At 35.7% G+C, this 23,975-nt stretch overlaps 1 protein-coding gene across 1 annotated transcript in view; it reads left to right on the top strand.

Annotated features, from left to right (window-relative positions):
• Positions 1-21,636, top strand: part of dao (down and out) — a 42,038-nt gene extending 20,402 nt beyond the window's left edge. The window contains exons 2-6 of the mRNA XM_067764968.1: positions 1,262-1,511; positions 4,525-4,868; positions 4,933-6,007; positions 10,542-10,890; positions 14,869-21,636. Of these exons, the coding sequence (XP_067621069.1) occupies positions 1,262-1,511; positions 4,525-4,868; positions 4,933-6,007; positions 10,542-10,890; positions 14,869-15,176 (2,326 nt within the window). The 3' untranslated portion in view covers positions 15,177-21,636. The remainder of the gene's footprint in view (positions 1-1,261; positions 1,512-4,524; positions 4,869-4,932; positions 6,008-10,541; positions 10,891-14,868) is intronic.
• The last annotated feature ends 2,339 nt before the right edge of the window (positions 21,637-23,975 follow it).

Raw genomic sequence — 23,975 nt, 5'->3', positions numbered from 1 at the left:
CCGAAACCTAACCCGAAGCAGAAGCAGAAACTCAAGGTGACTGGAATGGTATACAATTAAAAACCGGAACCATAACCTGAATTTAAACCAGTATGAGAACCAAAACGCCACTCGAATATCTCGGCCGACTACTAGTCGAAAATAAAAAGGGAACCGCGGTTTGTCTCAATTCTGTTAGGATGCCGAGGTTTATGAGAGCATAACTGTTCAGCCTCACTGTGTTGATGATGCTCCGACGATATAAGAAGACATCCCGTGGCATATCTGGGTGCGGTGTATTGTTAGGCCGGTTGTTTCCTGCAACGTGTTTCTTTTAAGCACAACGACCATATCGGAGAAGTATTCAAGGGGTTGTTAAGCGCAATACACAGCTTTATAGCTTCAGAGCTTTCGCAACCCAATTGTCAAACTCACCTACGCGAGGGGAATCTAATTGGTTGATAGGATGCAACGAGTGATATGTAAATTAAACCAAATTTGGGATAGGACACAACCCTGCGGTAGCCCTTATTTAATTATTTTTGGTTTTGATGTTACATTCCAGAACTGAAGAGAGTAGACCCTTCCAACTTTTGCAGTTGCTGAGATTGACTGTTCATCAATCTATGGTTATGCCTGCCTTGTTAGTATATTTATCGGTTCCAGCCACCCGATTCACTAAGCAATTGAAAGTCAGTATCACGGTTAGAGAATTTGTCAACATAATGAACCTGAAAAGTGTGTCCAGGTGAACTGTCCCAGAAATTACCGCTATTTAACCTCCTATCAATCACAATCGCAACGCAGTTATGGTTTTCGGTTTCACATTAAGTTTTCCAAGCTGCGCGGCTCCCTTTTCTATAAACGTCGTGTTAGCTCGCACTAAGTAAGAATATGTAGTCAACAACAACAACAACAAAAGGGGCAAAATTCATTTCAAAAAGCAGACGTATTGTCGCATAGTACAAAGATGACTACATGCCTCACCCTGTGCTGCTTCTCCCCACTTACTTCCTTCTATTGTTAAATTTGTTGTTATTCCTAAACTAATAATTATGTAAATTCCCAGCTTGAAATGCGCTGCAGGCAGTGCTTTTCTTATTTTGTATTTTTGTTTTATTTTTTTCACTTTTTTCTTATATACTCAAGGAATTGTTCAGCACGCTATCGGTGCTCTATTATTATCATGTTGTTATTGTTGTACATACATATGTATATAGGCGTACTTATTGCTGTTAATTCTGTTGTTTAATTTGAGTTTTGTTTTTTCTATTTTTTACAGAGTCCAAGTACTCGAGTGGTTTCAACAGTTGTACGTCCAAACGGAATCATTTAGATCGGAGGAAGAGTCAAAACGTGTACGCGAAGCGGGTAATAATTCGTATCGCAAAGAACATCATCCACTCAAAGCATGCGATTTGTATACGGAGGCCATATTTTTAGCGCCTGTCGATGAGGATGCGGACAATACGACAGCAGCAATGGCGCATGCAAATCGTTCCACTGTATTACATGATTATGGCATGTATGAGGTAAGTATGTGTGTGTGGGTGTATGACATATCCAGCAAAAACTGGCATAAGCGGTTCTATGCAATAAGGAACTTTGGTATCACTACTGATAGATAAACCTCAGAATAAGGTAGAAGGAGTACATCATACGCCTCATATTAACGCCTTATTTTAGGCTTATTTACGCTACAAATAAGCCGTAGCCCTAATTTAAACAAAATATATAAAATAAATATTGCCTGAACTTAAAGGACACATGATAAAGGATGCACGATACATTTTCGTAATATTTTTAGGACACTGAATTTTATTTTTATTTCTTATAGCATACTATTTCTTATGCTAACTGGTTCATAAGCGTTTATATACCTTATTATAACGCCTTATCTTAGGCTGATTTTTAGTGAGTTATAAACATTATATAAAAGGTCCTAACACAGCAAGCAGTACCTTGAAATAAAGTATAATTTAAGTCTTATTTGATTTGATCTATAAGACTTATAAAAAGGTTATTATTAATATATTCTTCTTAATGGCTTATAATAATTGCTTATGTAAGCCTTATTTTATGTAAGCTATAACCCTTATACATAACATTTGTAGCGTTCCAATGAAGCGTGATCCAGATACGAATAGAGCTTTAACACGCAAAAGCAACAACAATGTGATCGATGTAGATCAATTTGTTGTTGCATTTTCATTGTTGTCCGTATCTGGATCACGTTTCATTGGAACGCGAGGAATATCATTCACATAGCCCCGGATGAAGGCCTGATGCCATAAGCCTTTTAGCAATATGAAATAAACCTTATATAAGGGTCAAATTTTTTTGCTGGGACGTTGGTGTATATATTTGGGTAAATGGTATGTGATTTGTTGTTGCTATAAAAAATCCATTTACATGTAGGCATAATAAATGCGTTGAGTAAACACGCAAATCATCATGAAGTAAAAGAAAATAGTGAAGTCATTTGGTATTTATGTCATATTCCACTTCTGAGATACACATCACCTATAAGCTCTGAGCTTTGATAACTTCATATCGTCTACACCAAAACATACACCTTTACCTTTTTTTTAGTGCTAAGGTAGACAGGCTAATATCCACTGTCATTCTAAGCACTGTGCAAAAAATATGTATTTCATTTCTTTCTTTCTAAATCACACAGAGTGCAATATTTTATGCTAGCTAGTTCAGCTATACCATTCCTTATTATTTATGTATATTTTGTTTCCAAAAATGTATAAAAGAAAATAAAATGCGCCTTAAAGAATGCAAAACTTAGTAAGATGTAGGAGTACTTAAAGTATCTAAATGATAAAGTATCAAGACATAAGTTAAGTTATGGGAGGGACCTAGAAGTTGTGTAACGCAACCAATTCAAGGGCTTTTCGGCGCAGTTTAGTTATAGCTTATCCAGCCCGATAAAAGTATCCAAAGCCTTCAGGGAGTCTCCTTATAGCTAAAGGAAGAAGAAAACGAGCCTGATACCTCAATCCCTGATGACGGAGTATATATTTCGCCACCCAACCATGTCGAAAAGAGAATGGTAATATATCCGCTAACAGCATGGCGGCGAATAACTGCAACCACCCGCCGAGCTGTTCCATCATGGGTGATCTGCCAAATTGACGTGAAAGGCCTTGGCAGTCCCTTCACTGTTGACGGATATAAATTGGAGACAGTGAAGGACTTCGTCTATCCGGGAACCAGTACTAGTTGTGATAACAATGTCATCTTAGGAATAAAGCTGAGAATCATTCTTGCCAAGCTACTTTGTACTGAGCAGGTAATTGAAAAGTAAGTGAAAATCCGTCTTCGACCTTCTTTTTCTGAATCATTTTGCTGGTTTTCGGACTAATTTCTGCTTCTCCTAGTACTTGAAAGCCAATACCCTCATCTCTTACCCTGCTCGTTCCAAGTAGTCCGCAAATTGTGCTGGGATACAGGATATACACGTGCACTACCTACTTGTGTATTTCGAAACTCTACGCCAAAACTAGTGCACTGCTTCTAAGCTATTCCGTCAGTTAAGCCGCAGTAATCTCTGAATTTAAACACACTGAGTGGCCATAGCTGCTCCCAGGGCATAGAATACTCCAAAGACCCCAAAATTTCGAGGGATCAAAAAAAATGTGTCGAGTAGTAGAGCTAGTACCACAATGTGCTAGTATCGGAGCGTACCGAATTCATATCCGGCGAAGGAGTGCCCACATTCATAACCCTCCGAAAACCTTTGGCGAGAGTTTTTGCAGAGTACGCCTCCTTTATAGTGCCGAGAAACTACCAGATATATTCTTAGTCCTCTCATCAGCTGACGGGCTCGGACATGGTGCACGAGATTTCCGGAAGATCATTGCATCTGAATCGACCAGGGGTTTTCCACCGAGTGGAATTGAGGAAATTCATACCCACCTTCCCAGCAAAGGTGACATTGACTGGATAGATAGGAAAATATTTGCAAATGGACCGAAGGGCCGTGGCTGACTGTGTAGCGTCGAACTCCTTCAGCAAACAATTGATTTTCATCACCACATAAGCTATCAAAGTTATCAATTAGTCAAATTCACAGGCCTAAATATAGAGGCCACAAGCAAGTAAGCTGCCTAACAAAAATCTTCAACCAATTTCTGTGCATTCTTTTCATGCTCGAAACATGGAACCTGAACTGTGTTGGTTTGACCGCATCCGCGTAAGAGCTTTTAGTTGAAACTAAACTTAATGCTCATGCGACGTATGCATTCATATTTACGTGTACATTGCGGTGTTAGTGTGGCGAGATGTCCTTGAGCACACCCCTAATAACATACAAAACAAAGTGGTCACTGCCATTTAGTTTTACTACTCGCCACAAGTGACCGCGCGTTCGTGACTTTGTTTCTATACTGTTATCGCATTTACAACAATTTTTCGATCTTTCCTGTTTCCATTTCTTCGTAGCAACAAAAAATGTTCATATTAAATAACTTCGCACCTAACTTTCCGTTAATATAGTTTTAATATGCTAATGCCTTGTACATATTTTCTTCACAGGAAGCTTACGATGACTGTCTATGCGCGCTGGAGCTGGGCTATCCTGAGGAATATAATGCGTTGATAAAACTACGCCAAGCCGCATGTGCCTTAAAGTTGCGTAATTTTGCGCTCTGTGAGCTGCATGTGCACGAGCTGTTGCATATGGATCTCTCCGAGGCGTTTGAGGCGCGCACGCACGAGCTTTGGCACGAATGTGAAGTACTGAAATCAGAAAAGATTGATATGGGCGTGCAAACGGACGATGATTACAACACGACGGCAGTGGTGGCGGCAGCAGCAGCGGCGACAACGCAACACATACTACACGGGAGCAGCAGTAATCGTATGAAGGTTTATGAAGTGTAAGCGTACTCTTTGAAAATCTCTCTCTCAAATATGCTCTAAAACACACTTTGTTCTTTACAGCGCCTGGTCGGATACGTCAAATGCCATAACAACGACACGTCGCGCTTACTTACGCTCCACCACTGACATTATACGACACATGCCGGTCTTCAGCGAAGAATCAGCGGTATTTGTGTCTAGCGGTCAAGCGCGCATATGCGACAATTGCGCCATCACACAGTTCATACCATTTCCATGCGACTATTGCTCGAATCGCACATCGGTGTATTGTTCACGTAAATGCCGCGCCCAACATTCCGCAATACACGTACTCGAATGCTTCGCTCACCAAATTGAATTGTTCGAGGAATTTGGTGAGGCATTCGCCAAACCACGTCTACTACAACTTGCCTTTCGCATGCTTATCACGGGTTTGCCACAGGTGATGCCACATTGTCGCAAACGTCCAACGGTTAGTAAAATGTGGAACGCATTCAATGGTATACTAACAGAACGCACGGACATACCTTATTCGGCGTTGTTGCGGCTGGAGACGCACCTCGATAAAGTGGATACAGAGACTACAGTTTCGTTAGCTATAGCCGCGCATATATTGGCCATTTATTTAGCTGAGTGCACAGACTTTTTCGAGCACCTAGATCTCATGATGCCCGCCACAACGAAATTGACACGCAACGAATGGATATTGCTGTCAGCCGCATTGTTGCTGCGTCACATAAGCCAATTGCGTCATAAGAATCTCATACACTGCCCGTCCTTTGTGCTGCCTGCAGATCCGCACATTCTTTCACCGCTACACGAGTTCAGTTTATGGTTGGGTGTGAAGCATGTGCGGCACGGTCAACTGCATTTGGTAGCTGGCGATGTCGCGTGTGTCGCATACGCTATTTATCCGCAAACATTGAGTTTGTGTCGTCAGTCGTGTGTCGGCCAATTGGTTCGTAAACATTCGGGTCGTCAAATGACCGCATATGCGACGTGTGACATATTATTCGGTTCTTGTGTGACAAATTGTTTTGCCTATACTGGTGATTATCGTCAATCATTGTACGAGACACGAAAGCAGGATTTGAAGACGCGCGGCATCGATTGTAAATGTGACAAGTGCTTTCGTCCTTTTCCGGATGAGGATTTTGTAAGTGCTTGCATCTTAAGCGTCTTATAATAACAACACACAAGATTATCGCTTCACAAATAATCAAACACTTTTGTACACACACATAAATATATATAACACTGTGCAACAATCTGAATTGAACCAACTTATAATGAAATGACCAGGGGTCAATTATTCTTTACTACTTAAAGCCACGCGTAATATTTCGTTTTTTATACAATCAAGAGAGATAATCTAACAGTATTTAAAAAAAAAAAAAAACAATTTTTTTAATTTTCCCTCTCACAAAATGGTCCGTTGTACTGCCGCTTATTCTGGGTTCAAGCTATTCAGCGAATCGCTGCGTGGCAACGATACAGCTACGTATATGGCGCACATAGATCTTGAAAATTTCGTTCGCATACCCCAATACGTCCTGACCGAGATATTTACGTCCTCACAAAGGCTAAGCAGCTGGGCATAAAGTGACACGTTCAAATCGCCAGTGCTCCCCCTGGCCAAGAGACCAGCCAGGGATATCCATATGCCCTGGCATCCAGATAGAAAGCTCTCGACAGCTCTGCGGCCTAACTATCTGACTGGATGTTCAAGGCGATTACTAAACGAACAATTTTAGTGAGAATATTAATAACACATTCGACTTAGCGTCGAAAACCAACCAAGGCTACCCGTTCGGAAATCTCATCCATTCAGAGACCTTAAAATTAAATTAAAAGCTGAAGGGAAGGGAACACCTGTCAAGGCAAAAAAGTATATACCCGCCTGTTTGACAGGTAGTCCATACACGTTCGATACCCCTAGAACGGCTTGCGATTGACATGTCAGATACTTAACATTGTAAGACCATCTTCAATTCTTAGCCGGCAAATGAAACATTTTCAAGACAAAGCTTATGCTTTCTATGCTATTGGAAAATGCTAAAGAAGTGGCTACACATAGCCAATAGAACTAAATGCCTGTTTCTTTGAAAGGGTGCATTTTCTGAACATAATTGGAGATTGATATTCATTTAACCTGACGAGGGCATTCTCACTTAATACAAAGTATGTAAACTAGGTCAACAGAAAAAATGGCTATACAAAGCCAACCTCTACGCTTGATTTTTAAATCAGAGTACCACATTATCCAGGTTGATATTATGCGTATTCTCAAAGCCTAAAACGATGTGGAGAGATATGGTGGTAACACTCAAAGCTGAAGGCTCTCAGTTCTATTTACCGTTCAGTTACCAGCACGATTGGACACTTTTCGCTAAACCAAAACGACGCCGTGTGTCAGGACTCTGCTTGGATTTACTGCTATTGCTTAGCTATATAGGATACATGACAGTGATCTGAGGTGGGAGCGAATTACTGCTACAAAATAACAGCAAAGTTCTCACTGTCAATTAGACCCTGATAGTGGAAACCTGGGAGGGAAAATAACATACTCCCTTCTGAGCTGAGCACTGGCCTTAGCGGAAAACCTCTCAAGAAGACTCCTTCGTTCTACACTTGAAAACAAAAAACTTCTCCAGTACTTGGATGATGGGACTGATTTTTTGTCACAGAACATTTTTCCGCGCGCCTGTCGAAACTCTTAAGCTTTCTGTTTCTGTTCCGACTAGAGGAAGTGCCAAAAACCCTGCAAAAATTTCAGTTGAGCTTCGAGTACAGAAAGCAGAGAGCAAACAATTTTATCAACACAAATCGAAAAATTGGGCATACTTTTGCGAAATGTTCCTGTAATAATTTTTTTGGATCAATTTAACCTTTTAGCGTCCTCCGAAACAATTTTTTTTGATACTCTAAAAAAATTATCAAACAGAATTCTATGCAATATAGATCTAGCTAACGGCTAGAGATTTCTTAAAGATTTTATGTCTAACCCTTACCATAGGTACTAATATTCTGACGACATAAAAAATTCATTATATCAAAATTGTGTCAAAAAAGAACCCTAGTGAAGTTTTTTCCGCGAATCATTTTTCTCTAAAATATTTTGAAGCATTAGCGACTTACGAAATTGAGGAAGAGAAATTAAGAAAAGGGTTTCAAAACTATGAGCATAAAATTATATTATAAACTAAGAATCCTAATAGGTTTCTAAGCTTATCTACTTACATATGTATTTTTTCAAGGTTAGAATATTTCGTCAAAGATTGTACTTGTCTTATGTCTAGACTTGTGCCCAAGATTGTTGCACAGTGTAATCGTAGCACGTCTATGTTATATTATGTTGTTATTGGTGTTGTATGTTTATGTTCTTGAGCGACAAAAGTAGCTGGATAAGTGTGATATATGTATGTTCGTATGTTTTAACGTACGTATGCATGTATTAAGTGTTTTTCTTAAGTATGTGTTTGTGTGCGTGTACAAAAGTAGCATTTATAGTTTTTTCCCCCACTTTGCATTTTGTGTTTTTCGGTGAATGTGTTTGCACTTGATGTTTTTTTATTGAATTTCTTTGTTCGTTTTGTTATTGTTCAATGTTTATTTAGCCCTTTTTCTATGTGCGTCTACATGTTACATATGTGTGTTTTAGCGATTTTGAAATGATTTGTGTTCATTTGACATTTCAATGTTTGCATAGTTTTAGGCGTTAAGCGATATTTATATCTCTACAAGAGAAGAATGTTTTTTTTGTGATTTCAATGTAGTTTATTATTTGCTTATTTATTATAATTATTCGAAAAAATTATTTTTACAGAATTTTGTTTTAAGATCCTCAATTTTCTCTTTAATGATTCCAGTGGTAGTAAAACTGTTGGACCTTCAAGGATTAGCCCTATCGCTATGAGTACCAGTGATCACTTCAGTTTTACTTCGCTAAATCTCACTACTTTCAAAACATGAAGATCTGCACCTTCCAGCAGCCTCCTTTTGGGGAATAAGTTCATGCTGCCTGAGATTTTATACATTCCCATGTATATTATTGAGTATATTCTGTAACCTGAGTCCATAGGCCGACTATCTCTGGAACGATTTTATTGACCACTGATGATCAATAGTTACCTAGTCATAGCTCCAATTTTTCCTGGATTCAGTTGCTTCGAACTTCAACTTAAATCTGGTTGGTAACTCATGGGGGAGTAACTTGCGGCATTTGAATCCGGCTCTCTCGAGTCTTCAGATCACCCCACCTTGCTTATTTATTTTTGTTAGTTTTTTATTTATTTTTTTATTTGTCTCCACTTTAAATAATTATTTAATTGTTACTTGTTTAGCCGTAGATGTCCTCGAAGGAGTGTCTGACCTCAAATATTCCAAGGAGGCCGCTCAGACACCAATTGATGTCTGCAAAGAAGACATGCTAAGTTCTCTCGTTGTCGAGCACTACCCTCGTTAATCCGATAATTTGGAAGAACATTAAGCAGTGATTTGACAACCGAGCTTATAAGCTTTGTGTCGAAATCGGAACAGGTCGACACGTAATTCGTCTATTTAACAATCAGAATCTGCCAATTGTCGGCTTAGGATAACATGTTAATTTCGCTTTATGGGTTAGGAAATTGTTAAATAAAGCAATTAAATACCAAGTGTTCAAGCGAACCACTATAAAAGACCTCTCGTTTCACCCCCCGGCGAGATAAAAGGATTAGAATATATCCACGGCATGTATTCTTCCAACCCAATTGTCCAATTGTCAGCCTCACCTACACAAAGCGAATCCTGTTTCTGTAGCAGCTGAGGCTCTGGCGACCCCAAGTTCCTAATGGAACAACTGGGTGGGGCGGGATGGCCTAGAATGTTCAACGTGGTCGTATTAAATCGTTCCCGAGATGGTGGGGCTTGCACCTTAATGATGCCTGTTACCGGAACGTATCGGATCTACATATATTCGGCAAAGGACCATCACCATAAAACCTTCGAGTAGTCTCGCTACAACAACAAAACAAAGAATTGAAAAATATTTTCCTTTTAACCTTCCTCAATCACTTGTGGGGAGAAAGTAGTAGATGGAATTGTTGACATTCTCCTCTGAGTGGAAGCAATCTACTAAACCAAACAGCCCACTTAAAAATTTAAAAAATCTCAGTTTCCCTCATTTGGTAATAAAATAGGAAATCTCTGCATACGGCATATTTTGATCTAAATTTTTTTTTTTTTTTTTTGCATTTTTACTGTCTCACACGTTTCAGTTTCGCACTCTGTCATTGGTCAGTTTCAAATGTTTCATATTTTCTTGTGTTTTATAAATGAAATGTCAATCATTGTGACGTGCCTGCCCACACATTGCAAACATAACAAATTTAAAAATTAAATGGAAAAATCTCTTCTTCATGCACATTTCGTTAAATAACTTTTTTCAGCTCTATCTTCTGCTTCAATTTTTTTGTTTTTGCAAAAGAAAAAAATTACCAGCAATTTCCTTTTTTAATACAACGACGCTTTTAACGCTTTCTGCAGCACTCACTTTGCACGCACACACACACTGAATGCATTTGCATAATCCTTAAAAAAAAATGTTTTTAAAATATTAAGTTTTAAAAATTCCACTTCTAAATTACTCCCACACTCACACATTTATATAACAAGCTAGATATTATGAAACAACCAAATAAATTTTCCAGCAAAAATTTCATCGCTATCGCTGTGATAATCCAAAATGTTTGCAAATATTCACACCAAATGCCAGCGATTTGAAATATACACGAAATTTACGTTGGTGGCAAAGTCCATACTATAGAAATCCTGACAACAATGGCACCGACTTATTGGTGTGTAGTGTTTGCGATGAAACTCAAAAATTGGAATGGTTTTGGACATTTAATGCTGCGCTAAATGACTGTGATTCGATTGAGGTGCGTTGCAAATTGTATGCGGCCGTTGAACGTGCCGATACGCAACTCGTTGAAATGAACGAGTGTAAAGTTGCTTTGGCGCGTCAATTAGTCGAGCAATGTTTGTTGATGCATCGAGGTATGTTGTACATAAAACTAACAGTAACAATATTCATTAATTCATTTTTGAACATACATACATATGTATATTTAATACATAATGAAACTATCATACAACTGAACATATTTTTTAGAGATTTAAGTGTTTTTAGACAAGCTAGAGGCATTAGTTACATGGTAGTTAGGATATTTATTGTATTTGTAACAAAAGTATATTCACGTGATCTTATTATCAACATATTTGCTGAAAAATAAATTTCTCTACTGGGTGTTTTGTTGTTGTAAACTGTGTAAGACATATAACCACATAAGCAGATATGCTGGTAACAATAATCAGATGAATATCCCAATTGTATTTGTAGCGAAATTTATTTTTAGCTTGCTAGAGAGCTACACACAAATCGAGCGCCAAACTTGAATTCGAATAAAACTTGTTCTTATACAGTATTTTTAAAAATAAACCAACTAACTATTAACGGTGAAAGTAAAAGGTTGGTATAATCAAAATAACCGGTCAACTCAACCGAAATTCAAATTTCGCACAAATTGTTGAGTCAAATCAACAGAATTCTGTTAACTTAACAATTATAACTGTCGCCCTAAGAACACCAATGAAAACTGTTAAAATAATAGATTTTCGTCAAAATTCGATTAGCAATGAAAGTTGTTAATATGACAGGAATTTGTGCGGCACTATAATCATAAAAAAATTAGTGAGCGCCGTGAGCGTAAATTTGTCTTAAAATTATTTGCATAACATTCACAATTGTTCGCTGTTGAAATGACTAATGAAATTAGTTCTTAAAAATAAACAACAGAAATATTGATTGAGAATATATTACTCTTACAAAAAATTGTTAACCTTAGACCAATAGTTTCTCTTCTGTTGTAGCTACTACGCAAATTGGTTATCTTTACAAAAACTCGGCTGGATTTACCATAATGCGATCAATTTTACCGAATGTCTGTCAATTCAAGAACAACAAATCCGATAGGTTGATTTTACTAGCGTCATTTCTTTCTGTGCGATGTAGCTTAGTATTTACTTAACAAAGTTAAAATGTATATTAAATACACAAAAAGTGCACAATCTGTACGGAAAATAAGGGACCACATGGTTAAACCATCATATACTATAACTAGAAGACCCGGCAGACGTTGTCATGCCCTAAATTTGGCCAATCTGCATACATTTTAATAAGGTTTTACCGTCTGACTCTGCCCTCCCCCGTGTTCACTTTTTCCTAATCTTTTTATTCACTCTTCCCTCCGTCTTTTTCGCTTCATCTATCTCCATCTTCGTCTCATTCTATCTCTTTCTCAATCTCCTTCTCTCTTTTCTCTTCTCTCAATTTCTTCTCATTCTTCTGCATCCCTTATTGCCTGTCCCAGAAGGTAGTATGTATTTTATTCCAGTCCCAGTCCCAGTCCCACTCCGAGTCTCAGTCCCAGTCCTAGTCCTAATCCCAGTCCCACTCCGAGTCTCAGTCCCAGTGCTAGTCCTAATAGTCCAGTCCGTCTCTGGATAATATATTACTCTGTACTAAAGCAATCATCAACAGCTTTCATTTGATATCCATATTGTATAAACACTGTCTAGGCATTCACTGGCCCACGTTTGGCCTATATCTCGAGACCCTAGTCACCCAGGGGTATGAAAATTACCCTCTGCTAAAGCACTCATCCACAGCCTTCATTCGATATCCATATTTTATAAACACATTCTAGGGTCCACGTTTTGGCTTATATCTCGAGACCCTAGTCACCCAGGGGTATGAAAATTACCCTTTCTAAAGCACTCATCAACAGCTTTCATTTCATATCCATATTCTATACACACATTCTAGGGGTACCCAGATCCACGTTTTGGCTTATATCTCGAGACCCTAGTCACCCAGGGGTATGAAAATCACACTCTACTAAAGCACTCATCAACAGCTTTCATTTGATATCCATATTCTATACACACATTCTAGGGGTACCCAGGTCCACGTTTTGGTCTATATCTCGAGACCCGTGTCACCCAGGGTTATGAAAATAACCCTCTACTAAAGCATTCATCAACAGCTTTCATTTGATATCCATATTCTATAAACACACTCTAGGGGTATCCGGGTCCACGTTTTGGCCTATATCTCGAGACCCTAGTAACCATAGGGTATGAAAATTACCCTCTACTAAAGCACTCATCAACAGCTTTCATTTGATATCCATATTCTATAAACACACTCTAGGGGTACCCGGGTCCACGTTTTGGCCTATATCTCGAGACCCTAGTAACCCAATCACCTATCCTATATTTCAAGTTAGATCAAACTACACACGGGGTGCAAAACAAATTCAAAATCGGTTCAGTAGTTTAGGAGTCCATTGGCCTCAATTGTGTGACACGTGTTTTTTTATTAAGATGAAACAAGTATGATACGCCAAGACTAGTTTTCTCTCGTGTCCTGCAATTTATCTTCCATCTCTATTTAATATCTGAAAATAATGATCCTTCGTCCTTGGAAAACTATGATAGCATCATCTATTCTTTCATTTAAAAAGTAAGATGCGCCCTGTAAAGCAGATGCGGTTAGCCTAAATGAAAAATATTTCAGACAAGCTTAGAATAGCTTGGTCTACAGCTTTCTAAGGGAACGTAAATGTGGAAAACTCTTGAGAATACTGCCCTGAAGGTAGGACATCGCCGCTTGGCTATCAAAGTAGATATTAAATTTCCTAACCGTAGTAGCACAGAATAGCATTTCATCCACCGCATCCTAAACGCGGTAACTTCCGCTTGGAAGAACTTGCAGTGATCAGCCAACTTAAACTTTCGGCTTACATTTAGCTCTAGACAAAAGACCCTCCACCAACCTTTCCGTCATTAGTCCCCTTCCCCATTCCTCTCTCGGGGGAATAACTGAGGTGCAGGTTGCACAAGAAGCAGTTATCGTTTAAAATTAGCCGCTAGAGGTATTAATTAGCTAGAAAGCACAGTGGGCTTAAGTTATCTCAAATGCCCACTTTTATAACCAAAACACCATAGTAAAGTATCAAAATACCTCAAATGAATTGTTTCTAGCATTTTATAAATTAATTGAATCGTTTGAGTTAAAGTTACGAAAAAGACCAATCATAGGAAAAGAATGCCTCAAATGTACCAGGCGATAAATTTAAGGGGCCAAATTACGCTAAGCAAGGACCCGCATTTGATCACTTTTGCTAAAACATCGTGTATGTATCGATGCAGTATATGAGTCAAGGTCAAATAGCGTAACTTAAATTCATACATAGCTGAAAATTAGTTACAATTATGGAATTAATAAGCTGAGTTGAATTCAAAAATTTTTTGGGAGCGCGCTTTTTAAAGTTTATTTTAACAAAACACATATCCAGAATTTGGGTAAAGATGTCCTATCCCGAAACTCGGTTGAAGAACGCCATATTTGTTTGTTTCATATACTGGGGCTGATTTAGAACGTTTCTATTTTAATACGCATGTATTTGAACTGAATTCCCAGGAGATCGTCCTTCAACCGCTCAATCTAGAACGGCGTGTGAAAAAAGGGGGTAGTTATTCCACCTAGCTGGCAAATTGTAGACCTAAGTAAAATTATTAGAAAAAATGTAAAGCTACAATAATTATAGCGAATTTGGAAAAAGTCTTAGCCGCTAGTGCCTTCTCAAAGTAATATAATTATTTATAATTGTATGTTTCATAAATAAATAAATAAATAATATCTAGTTTAGAAATCTGTATTTACACAAAGCTCTTATAAAAGATCTTAAATAACACTTATAAAAGCATATGTAAATTCACTTTTAAACTAATTACATATATATTTTCAGAATTTTACTAATAATAACGATGTATTTTCTCTTTCTTCCTCTATTTTCGCATAAACTTTATTGGATTTCTTCATACTTAACTTTTATTCTCATTTAATTTCACTCCCCGCTTACCACACCTGCCCTCTCTTCTTTATTATCTATCAAACAATTTCTTTCACAGAGGGACAAAAACCACTTGATGATTGGGAATTCAATAAGCTTGGCTCTATTATGCGTAATGCTCTCAATATTGTAGCTGCACAATATAGTGTCTTTAGCATAGAATATATACAATATATGTCCTATTTTTGGGATATCATGGCACTCAGTAATTATAAATGTAGCGATAAGGAACTGATGCAAATGTTACAAGCACTCGAATATATACCAGACGAATTCAAAGAAATATTCATTAATTATTACGATGACTTTATAACACCGAAATTTGCCGAGGAAACCTACACGAGTCTTATGGATACACAAGTTTAGGAATCAATCAAAACTGTAAATGACGAGCAACATCTTACAAAACAAATGCAAAATTTAATTAGTATTGAAACAATATGTGAGAATCGTGTAAACAACAACTACGTGAAACAGCATGAGCGGTGACGATACTCAAAATAAAAACTGTTCAATGAAGTATGCTTAGTATAACTAAACTCTAAAAATATAAGAGCAATGCTGTTATTTAAACTTAAAAAAATTAAGAAAAAAGATGAATGTCAACTCGTTACTTGATAATCGTTAGAGATAACACCCTCACAACACGCAGTTAAGATAAATCATCATCATAACTTAAAAATGATTGTAGGCTAGAGTTTAGCACATGATAGAAAAAATTTAAGATACCTTGTCTCTGTTTCTAAATATTTTTGCTTGTTTACAAAATTGATCCTGCGCAAAATTACTCGTTATATCTATAAATAAGCTTAATTCTTAACTCTTCGTTACAATTCCGTACTACAAACCTATCTCCGAAATTATCTTAGAGCCCGATCTACTGCCAAGAATACAGTGTCTGCGACGTTCAGAGCACCAATTTTATTTCGAAAATTTTAATGTTTTCAGGGTCACAAGAACGTCGGACTTTCTGATCAAGTAGAGAACTGGCAGGTGACATTTGTAAAAAGAATTAAGTACATAACAGTTATGAGTACCTAACTGAAGCTTTTGATTATAAATAAGAGTATAAAAACTAAACAAAGAATGGTATATAAGAGCGGAGATGAAATCCGCTTCATAAATATGATTCACAATTGCTAAGGGATGGCAATTTTTCAGGCAGATCTCTGAGAGGTGTCCGGAGCGTTAACAGCCCTATTTTCTACCTTTACTCTTATTGTTTCTATGTGTCTAATGTCTTATATTCCACAGCTGAATTTTGCGAAAACACATTTATGGATTTAATCCTTCAACTCATGGAGAGAAGTTCTTATGTAAATGATAATTGGAGATAAATCAGGTTGGTGTGAGTTGAGGCTTTGACGTCAAGTGAGAATATATTTTTTAGCATCTACTCTCTCATGAAAGTATGATGGTGATACCAAATTTACGAAAATGTGTCACAATATTCCACTGCTGAATTTTGTGATAACACATACACACACAAGCAGACACATATATTTCATAGAGAAAGTTATAGATCTTTAATGTATTAAATGTCCATTTTTGCAAGTTGTTCACTAAACAATTCATTCCAATAATGTATACTCAAATTCAAACATCAAATACTCCTATTCTATACAATATAATAAAAATACAAAGAGCAAATAAAATTTATAAAATAAAGATTATAAATTACTGAAAATGCTAAAATAAAAAAAACATGAAGAAAATAAAAGATACAAAATACGCTACTTAAAGGCCAACAGAAAGAAAACGAGAAAGCGCTATACTATAAAACATATTCGTATATACTAAATTTAGGACGCCTCAAACTAAACCGAAATTTAACTGTTAACTGTACTCTAAATGATAGTTTGATTGAAATGTTTTGAAAAAGAACTGTTGGAATTCTATATAGGAAATAAATTTAACAATGTATAAATAAATTTCGAAATATCATAACTATGTTTGGTGATAATATGTATATTTACACTATTTCAATTCAATGCATACATACCTACATACGTCACTGTTCAAGTAACAACGATCACATCATAGACTACTTAGCTACTCCTAAAATGATGCTTTTTTGTAATCGAAAAACTTAATTGGCAAAAAATTTAAACGTGTTTGATGAAGAACGTCGAGAAATTCGTGTTGTGAAAATTTTAATTAAGTACATATGTTAAATATAAATATAGTTATGTACATAGGTCACTGTATCAAATGAGGGAACTAAATTAATTGTTTGAACAAAATTAGATAGAGCGCTATTTCATCGACCTTTCAGTGTGTCTTATTCTTACTAATTTCTAAATAGGCTTTTCATCGACTAAATTTTCCCCTTAAGGTAGGGCGATATTCTAAATATCTACTGGTATGTACATATTTTCGTTCTATTTTCAAGTTTTCTCTAACTCTAACCTTTTCACTGTTCCGAAACAAGCCACTTTATAATATTTCAATAAGTTCTAGCTATTTTTTTTAATGTATACCAAAGCAAAATACATTAAAATGACCTTAAGCTCATTCTCCAATGCCCCCCCCCCCCCCACTGACCTTGAAATATAAACAATAATAATGTACATACGTATCTACATTATATGAGTATGTAAATATGTACAAAAAATTAAGTTCAAATTATTTGTTTAGCTTCCGAGAAGCCCGCGAACTTATCAGCACATCAGTTTTAAATAAATTTATTAATTATAGATAAAATTACATATAAATTTAGGCATCAAGTACGTATTCATAATAAGTGTTAACATTACGCGAAATATACAGTGAGCACTGCATATGTACATATGATTAATAGCAATTTCTGGTTGAACTCATTACAAGTATACACAAATACATATAAACAAATTAGAAAATATTGTAGCATATCAAAATTTGCGAAAATAAAACACGCAACTGAAGCGTGTTCATAATTGGTCCTACTTGTTTTGTTTTTCAGACATGAAAATATCGTCTAAACATATATCTAAAAACTCTTAGTAAATTAATTTAAAATTTCCCTAATTATACGAATTAGTCAATTTTTTTTAGTAAAATATTTAAATGTAATTTACAGTTATACCTACAAGGGCATATACTTAACTGCTAAATATTTTATGTAAATGTTCTCGTATCATAAATTGTTGATTACTTTTAGAATTATTTTTTAGTAAAATATTATAACTTGTTTATGTGTAATTTAACTGTAGTACCTTGAAGGCGGCTAAGTTTTCCATAACACTACCCACAATACTTATCATATTTAAGATCCTCATATTCATAATCATTCATGTACCTAATAAATGTTGATAAGAAATTTTTTACAATTTTTGAGTTAAGCTGTGGAGTGTTTAGTTTGAAAGCTGAGCACAATTAAAGGAGATGGATCTAAAATAACTTCGCTTATGGCGATTCATATAGTCAGTTAACGATGGGTTATTTATTATATAGAATTTGTTCGCTGTGCTTTGAAGATATTTTCAAGTCGGTAAATCAGCACCATTTCGAGTGTTTAGGGCAGTTATTTGCCCACAGCTGTTGTTTCCTGATTGGTTTTTGAATGATAATACTTTCAAAGATTTAGACATCACTGAAATCGTTTACTAACCCAAAAACCTCCGATATAAATTTCTGTGAACTACCCTATGATATTTACTCTATATCGCTTTTAATCAATTAAACTAAATTTTCTCTTATTTAACATTTCCATTAGTTCACGTTTGCAATTTATTTTCGTTTCGCTCTTGGTTCGTACTGAACTCAATTGCTCACGCCCACCTTTGGTGTTTGAAAGTATACAAGTGAAGTGGCGCCCAACGTTGGGCCCACTCGGTTTGAAAGTACTCACCTAATCGATAAATTAGTCAAAAATATTAGCGTTTTAAAAATGCAAAATAAGTCCCAACAGATTTTTCGAATAGTGATTTAGGGTGACTTTGGTTGATGTGGTTTGGTGACGTAGGTTAGCCTAAGAGAATCAAGTTTCTTAAGACGGCGGCAAGTGTGACGTGAGTATCTTCCCTGATTGGATCTTAGCTAGAAATTGCTGTTCAAATTAATAGCAAAAGAGGGGTATGTTCAGCCTCGTCATGGGCATCAGCTTCACCAGTATACGCCAGGAGTACGCTCAACGTCAGAGCTGCTTACATTCTATAGTTGCAGCTATGCGCTGATGGCTCCTAGGGGCGTAGTAAGACAAGTGTTCTAGAACTTTTAATCCTTGAGATAAAGCTAATTATAGTGAACAGCATAACGCAAATTTTGGAAATGGATAGGAACTCGATGTTACGATATGTAAAAGTAGATAACTAAACGCTCAGCAGCTTCTTTTTTGTTTGTGTAAAATGTTCTGCAATATTAACAAAAATGGAGTGATAAATATACAAATTATAGCGAATAAGAGGTCAAAAATAAATGCAAATCAGCGTGTTAAGTACTCGGTACTAAGAAAGTAATGCTCTGTTATAGTTCCCAAAATAATATTTAAGCAAAATTAAAAATAAAATAATGCAGATAAAAAAAATCAAAATTATTCAAAGAAGCAAATGCATATTTCCCCCAATTTTCACATTTCACACGCTTGCAATTTAGAATTTCTAAAATTTGAAAGACAAGAAGAGCTTAGAGAACTGCAATAACCACACTACGCCCACACCCTCTCACGCAAAAACACGTAAAGCAATAAAGAAAAAACACTCGGTACCGCATAGACGATTACTACTCGCTTTTATTGCTTAACTCTGCCAATAAACAAGAATAAAACTAGTTAAGAAATAGAAACAAAGATAAATTTGAAATAAAAAAAAATACGAAAAACATTGGAAAAAATATAAATTAAGGAGAACTAGCATTAATATCTAATACAAAATTATTTGCGTGAATATAACAATACAAAGCAAATACGAAAAGCAGAAAACAAAATATAAGTATAATAAGCAGTTAGAAGAAGCATACTAGGGTGTTTCGAAACAAAAAAAAATCTTCAGCAACATACTCTGCAGTTTTCATTAGGGATCAAATGAACGCTTAATCGCTTGCCTTAAATGGGCTCACGCGACAATGATAAAATATCTACTTGTGGCAGGCAAGATGCGCAAAGGCAACTTCGAAGCGCAGTGCGCGAAGCGACACACGATAAGTTTGCCAGCGAGCACTAAGTACATACGTGGAATGAGGAAAGGGCACAGTAGCGTGCGGTATATGACAGCGTTACCTGACGCGAAAAAGGTACAGACGCACCGTGAGGCGAGATAGCGTGAGTGGGAGAGCTTCAAATTCTGTATGACAGAAATTGAAACCGAAAAAACCGTGGAAAATTTCAAGACCGTGTCAAATTCCTGCAGGAACGATAAAGGCGACCTGTTGAGAACGAATGCGGTATCGAGACGACGGAATATATGTATGTTCCCCCATGAACTACTTATGTCGAAGGGAGAATGGCTATATACCGACTAAGAAATATAAAGGCGAGTAGCGACTGGATCCGAAAGTCGACAAACTGATTGGATCTTATCAGTGCGCCTAAAGATCCACGAATTTGAATTTAAGATGGAAGTTTGGCCATCACAAATCTTTTGTTCAAATCTAAACATACTAAAGTTCATTTAGTCCCTAGGAAGCAATGCCTTTTCGCTGTTGTTTCGTAATAAAATGTGCTTAACGTTTATAGCTAATTAATGCATGAAAATGGCGCCCAACGTTGGGTCCATTAATGCAATTATTTTTTTCCTAACCGACATTTAGTTTAGGTTGATATGGGATTTTTCACATTAGTTCTGAGATATGGTGGGTTTTCAAAAAGGATGCTGAGGTAGAACGGTTGTCTGAACGCCACCCGGGATAGGGTGATGGCATAACCGAACAATTTAGGTATGTTTCGAAGAAGAAAAAATCACCCTAATGCAAATAGTATGCATATGTATAAACATTCATAAATATACATGTTATATAGGTACGCGTATATTATTTAAGATATTTATTAGTATTTTATTGGTTTAGCTTACAAAAAAAAATAAGCAAAAGCGAAAAATAGAAGAAAAAAATTAAAAACCGAAAAAAAAATTATGACAAGAACAAAAAAAGGCGCTAAGAAAACGCTTAGTTAAATTTCATAATAAATTTTGAATAAAGAATATAAATCATTTAAGAACCTCGCCTTGTTTTTAATACATACAATATATATTTACAAATTATATATAAAAAACTTATTTCAAATTTTTTTGAGAGCGCTTTGCAATATATGCAATTTAAAACAAAAAGCATGCATTCATATTGATAAATTGCAATAATAACGACGGTGAAAACTGAACCAGCAAAGCAATGCATACAAGAAGAAAAACAATAAACATTAATAAATTACGATTTTTTTATGATACGCAACATTTAGAATTTAAAACAGCAAATAATAAATTGAAGAAAATAATAATTATTAAAATCAAGCGACCTGTTATTTAACAGACCAATTTCAATAATTAGCATATTTAAGTAATAAACTTAATACGAAAATTACCAAAAAAAAAAATATATGCTAACATTGAGGAAAAATATGAAATTAGAACAAAAATATATTTGCAAACAAATCAAAACGCAAAATAGCAACAAAGCCGTATTATTTATTGTATGAAAATATTATTGCAATAAAAATAAATTAAACGCTATATATTGCAGCAAGCAATTTAAATAACAATAATATTGTTGGGGGAGTACTTAAAGTGGTGGTTTAGATGTGCGGAATGTTAGATGGGGTAAAGAGCGAAAAACAAAAAACTTAATAAAAAAATGGCAAAAATATTATGAATATAATTCTTTTTAAATAAAGTCGAAAGCATACGCAAAATTGTTGTTGTGATTTAATTTTTGGATTTGGGTAGCTCTGTATATTCTTCTTATGAAAAAAGTACGTCGTGAAAACTTAAGCAAGTAAGAACCCCAAGGCTTGGTCTTCATCCTAAGACACAGTTGAGTCTGCAGTTTCTTTTGCTGTTTCCGATTTAAAATATTTGAGAAACAAACATGTTCCAGCCAACGGAGTCAACAAGTATATTTTTGTTGTGTTTGCTGTGGCAATGGGTTTTGAACAGCAATTTCAAGATCTTCTACGAGCATTGTTAAGGAACAATGAAGCCATAAGCGACACTTAGTTTCTCACTACCGTGACCGTCGCTATTAGAAACGGTTATTGTGAAAAATATTTCATTTTTCTAAGCCGAGCCCGTAGCCGTTTGAACTCATTAAATTTTTCTTAATCAAGACCAAAACTGAAAGCAAACCAATTTCAAATAAAACATTCAATCGTCAATATCGACACGTAACCGTTAAGAAAAAACATTTTTAAACAATTTCATTTATTAAACCGAAACTTTTAAACCCTTAATATCGAACTCGAACTGAAGCGAGTTGAATTCATTTCAATTTTCAAAAGTAATACGGATTGTTATTATTAAAATCGAAGCCTTTAGTGGTTGATACCGATTCATTATTCAAACCCCAAACCGAAACGATTCCAACAATTTCATTTATCAAAACCAAAACCATTTAATGTTTTTAGTATCGAAACCTTAACTGTATGATACTGATTCTTTTTTCAAAGCCCAAGTTAAAACAATGTGAACAATTTCATTTCTTAAAATTTAAACCATAATCTTTTGAACCAGTTTTATTTTGTTGATAACAAAACCGTTATCGTTTAAAAATCATTCCCGTATAATTTTGCAAAACCAAAACTGTTTTTCGAAATCGAAACCAAAAATCATTTATTTATTTATTTATTATTATTTTTTTTTTTTTTTTTTTCAAAAACTGAAACCGGCCTACGGAGTTGTTAGGATAAATTTTTTTTTAATAAAAATAGTTTTTTTTTGTAATTAGAACAGAAGACAAACAACCGCTGTGATTGCTGAATGGTTATAGAACGGCGCCTAAACGTTGCCGATGAAGGAATTTAGCAGTTCCCGAAATGGATCTATACAACGAGCTTTGGCAGTTGTCTAAAATTGTTTCTTTCTTCTATTCTAATATAAAAAAAATTATTTAAGAAAAATTTATCATAATAATAATGATAAAATAATTATTGTTAGGCCTTGACCTCGATTGGAACCCGCGATCTTGAAACCGTAAACTATCAAAACGTTTAATCTTTAAAATCAAAATCGTAAAAAAAAAGTTAAAAACCGATTTGAAACCATTTCATTTCTCAAAGCCCAAACCGTATTATTATTAATCTGTTTTATTTTCTATACTAAAACCGTGGCCGTTTGAAAACGGTTAAAGGGCCAATTAATGGTGACTTATAACCATAAAACCATAACTAGTTAAAACAGCTGATCGAACATACCTTATGGAAATCAATGTAATCGATTAATGGTGCCATACCATTACGCTAACGCCATAATCATACCAAAGCCAACCAATTGGTTTTTGGTTTCTCGCCATATTCATAACCTAAAAACATTTTAGTTGGTGAATTTAATAACTTTTTGTAGATTTTATTCATTGTTTTGGACACTTTATGTCTCAGAGACTTATTTTTTGTGGAATATGTTGGTAATTTTTTGCGTTTTCGTCATTTTTAAGATTTTACGATTTAAGGTTAAGCCACCATTAATCGACCACATTGGATATGGTTATTGATATGGGCACGGTTACGACTATGGCGTTAGCGTTAAGGAAGTTTAATTGGCCCTTAATTTGTCGGTAACGTAGCCTTAACCGATTGAAACGGTTTAATTTTTCAAACCCAAATCGAAAAGTTTTAAAATTTAGTTTTTCAAAACCTAAACCGCATTATGTTGTTCCTACTTCATTCGTTAGAGCTAAAACCATGGAAGTTTGAAAAAGTTAAATTAAATTTTCTCAATATGTCAACCGTTACTGTATGAAACCCGTTCATTTTTTAAAACGCAAACCGAAGTGATTTCCATTTAATTTTTTAGTATATAAACCAGAACCCAAAATCGTATTTCCATCAACGCTTTGGTTGCGTCGCATTGCTTTGAGAACGCCATACGCCAACAATGAAACGCCATGCCACATTTTTTGCTTTGAAGCAACCAAAGCGTTTATGTAAACCGCCCGAACGATTTTAAATCATTTCACTCTTCAAAACCAAATCCGTAGCCATTTAAAAATATTTAATTTTTAAACGGTTTTATTTAGCTTGACTTGGCAGGGTGGACGGCCGGACGG

This window comes from Eurosta solidaginis, chromosome 2, assembly GCF_040869045.1.
Source record: "Eurosta solidaginis isolate ZX-2024a chromosome 2, ASM4086904v1, whole genome shotgun sequence".
Classification (NCBI taxonomy): domain Eukaryota; kingdom Metazoa; phylum Arthropoda; class Insecta; order Diptera; family Tephritidae; genus Eurosta; species Eurosta solidaginis.
The sequence above is the reverse complement of the archived record's forward strand: the minus strand, read 5'-3'. Positions and strand labels throughout refer to the sequence as shown.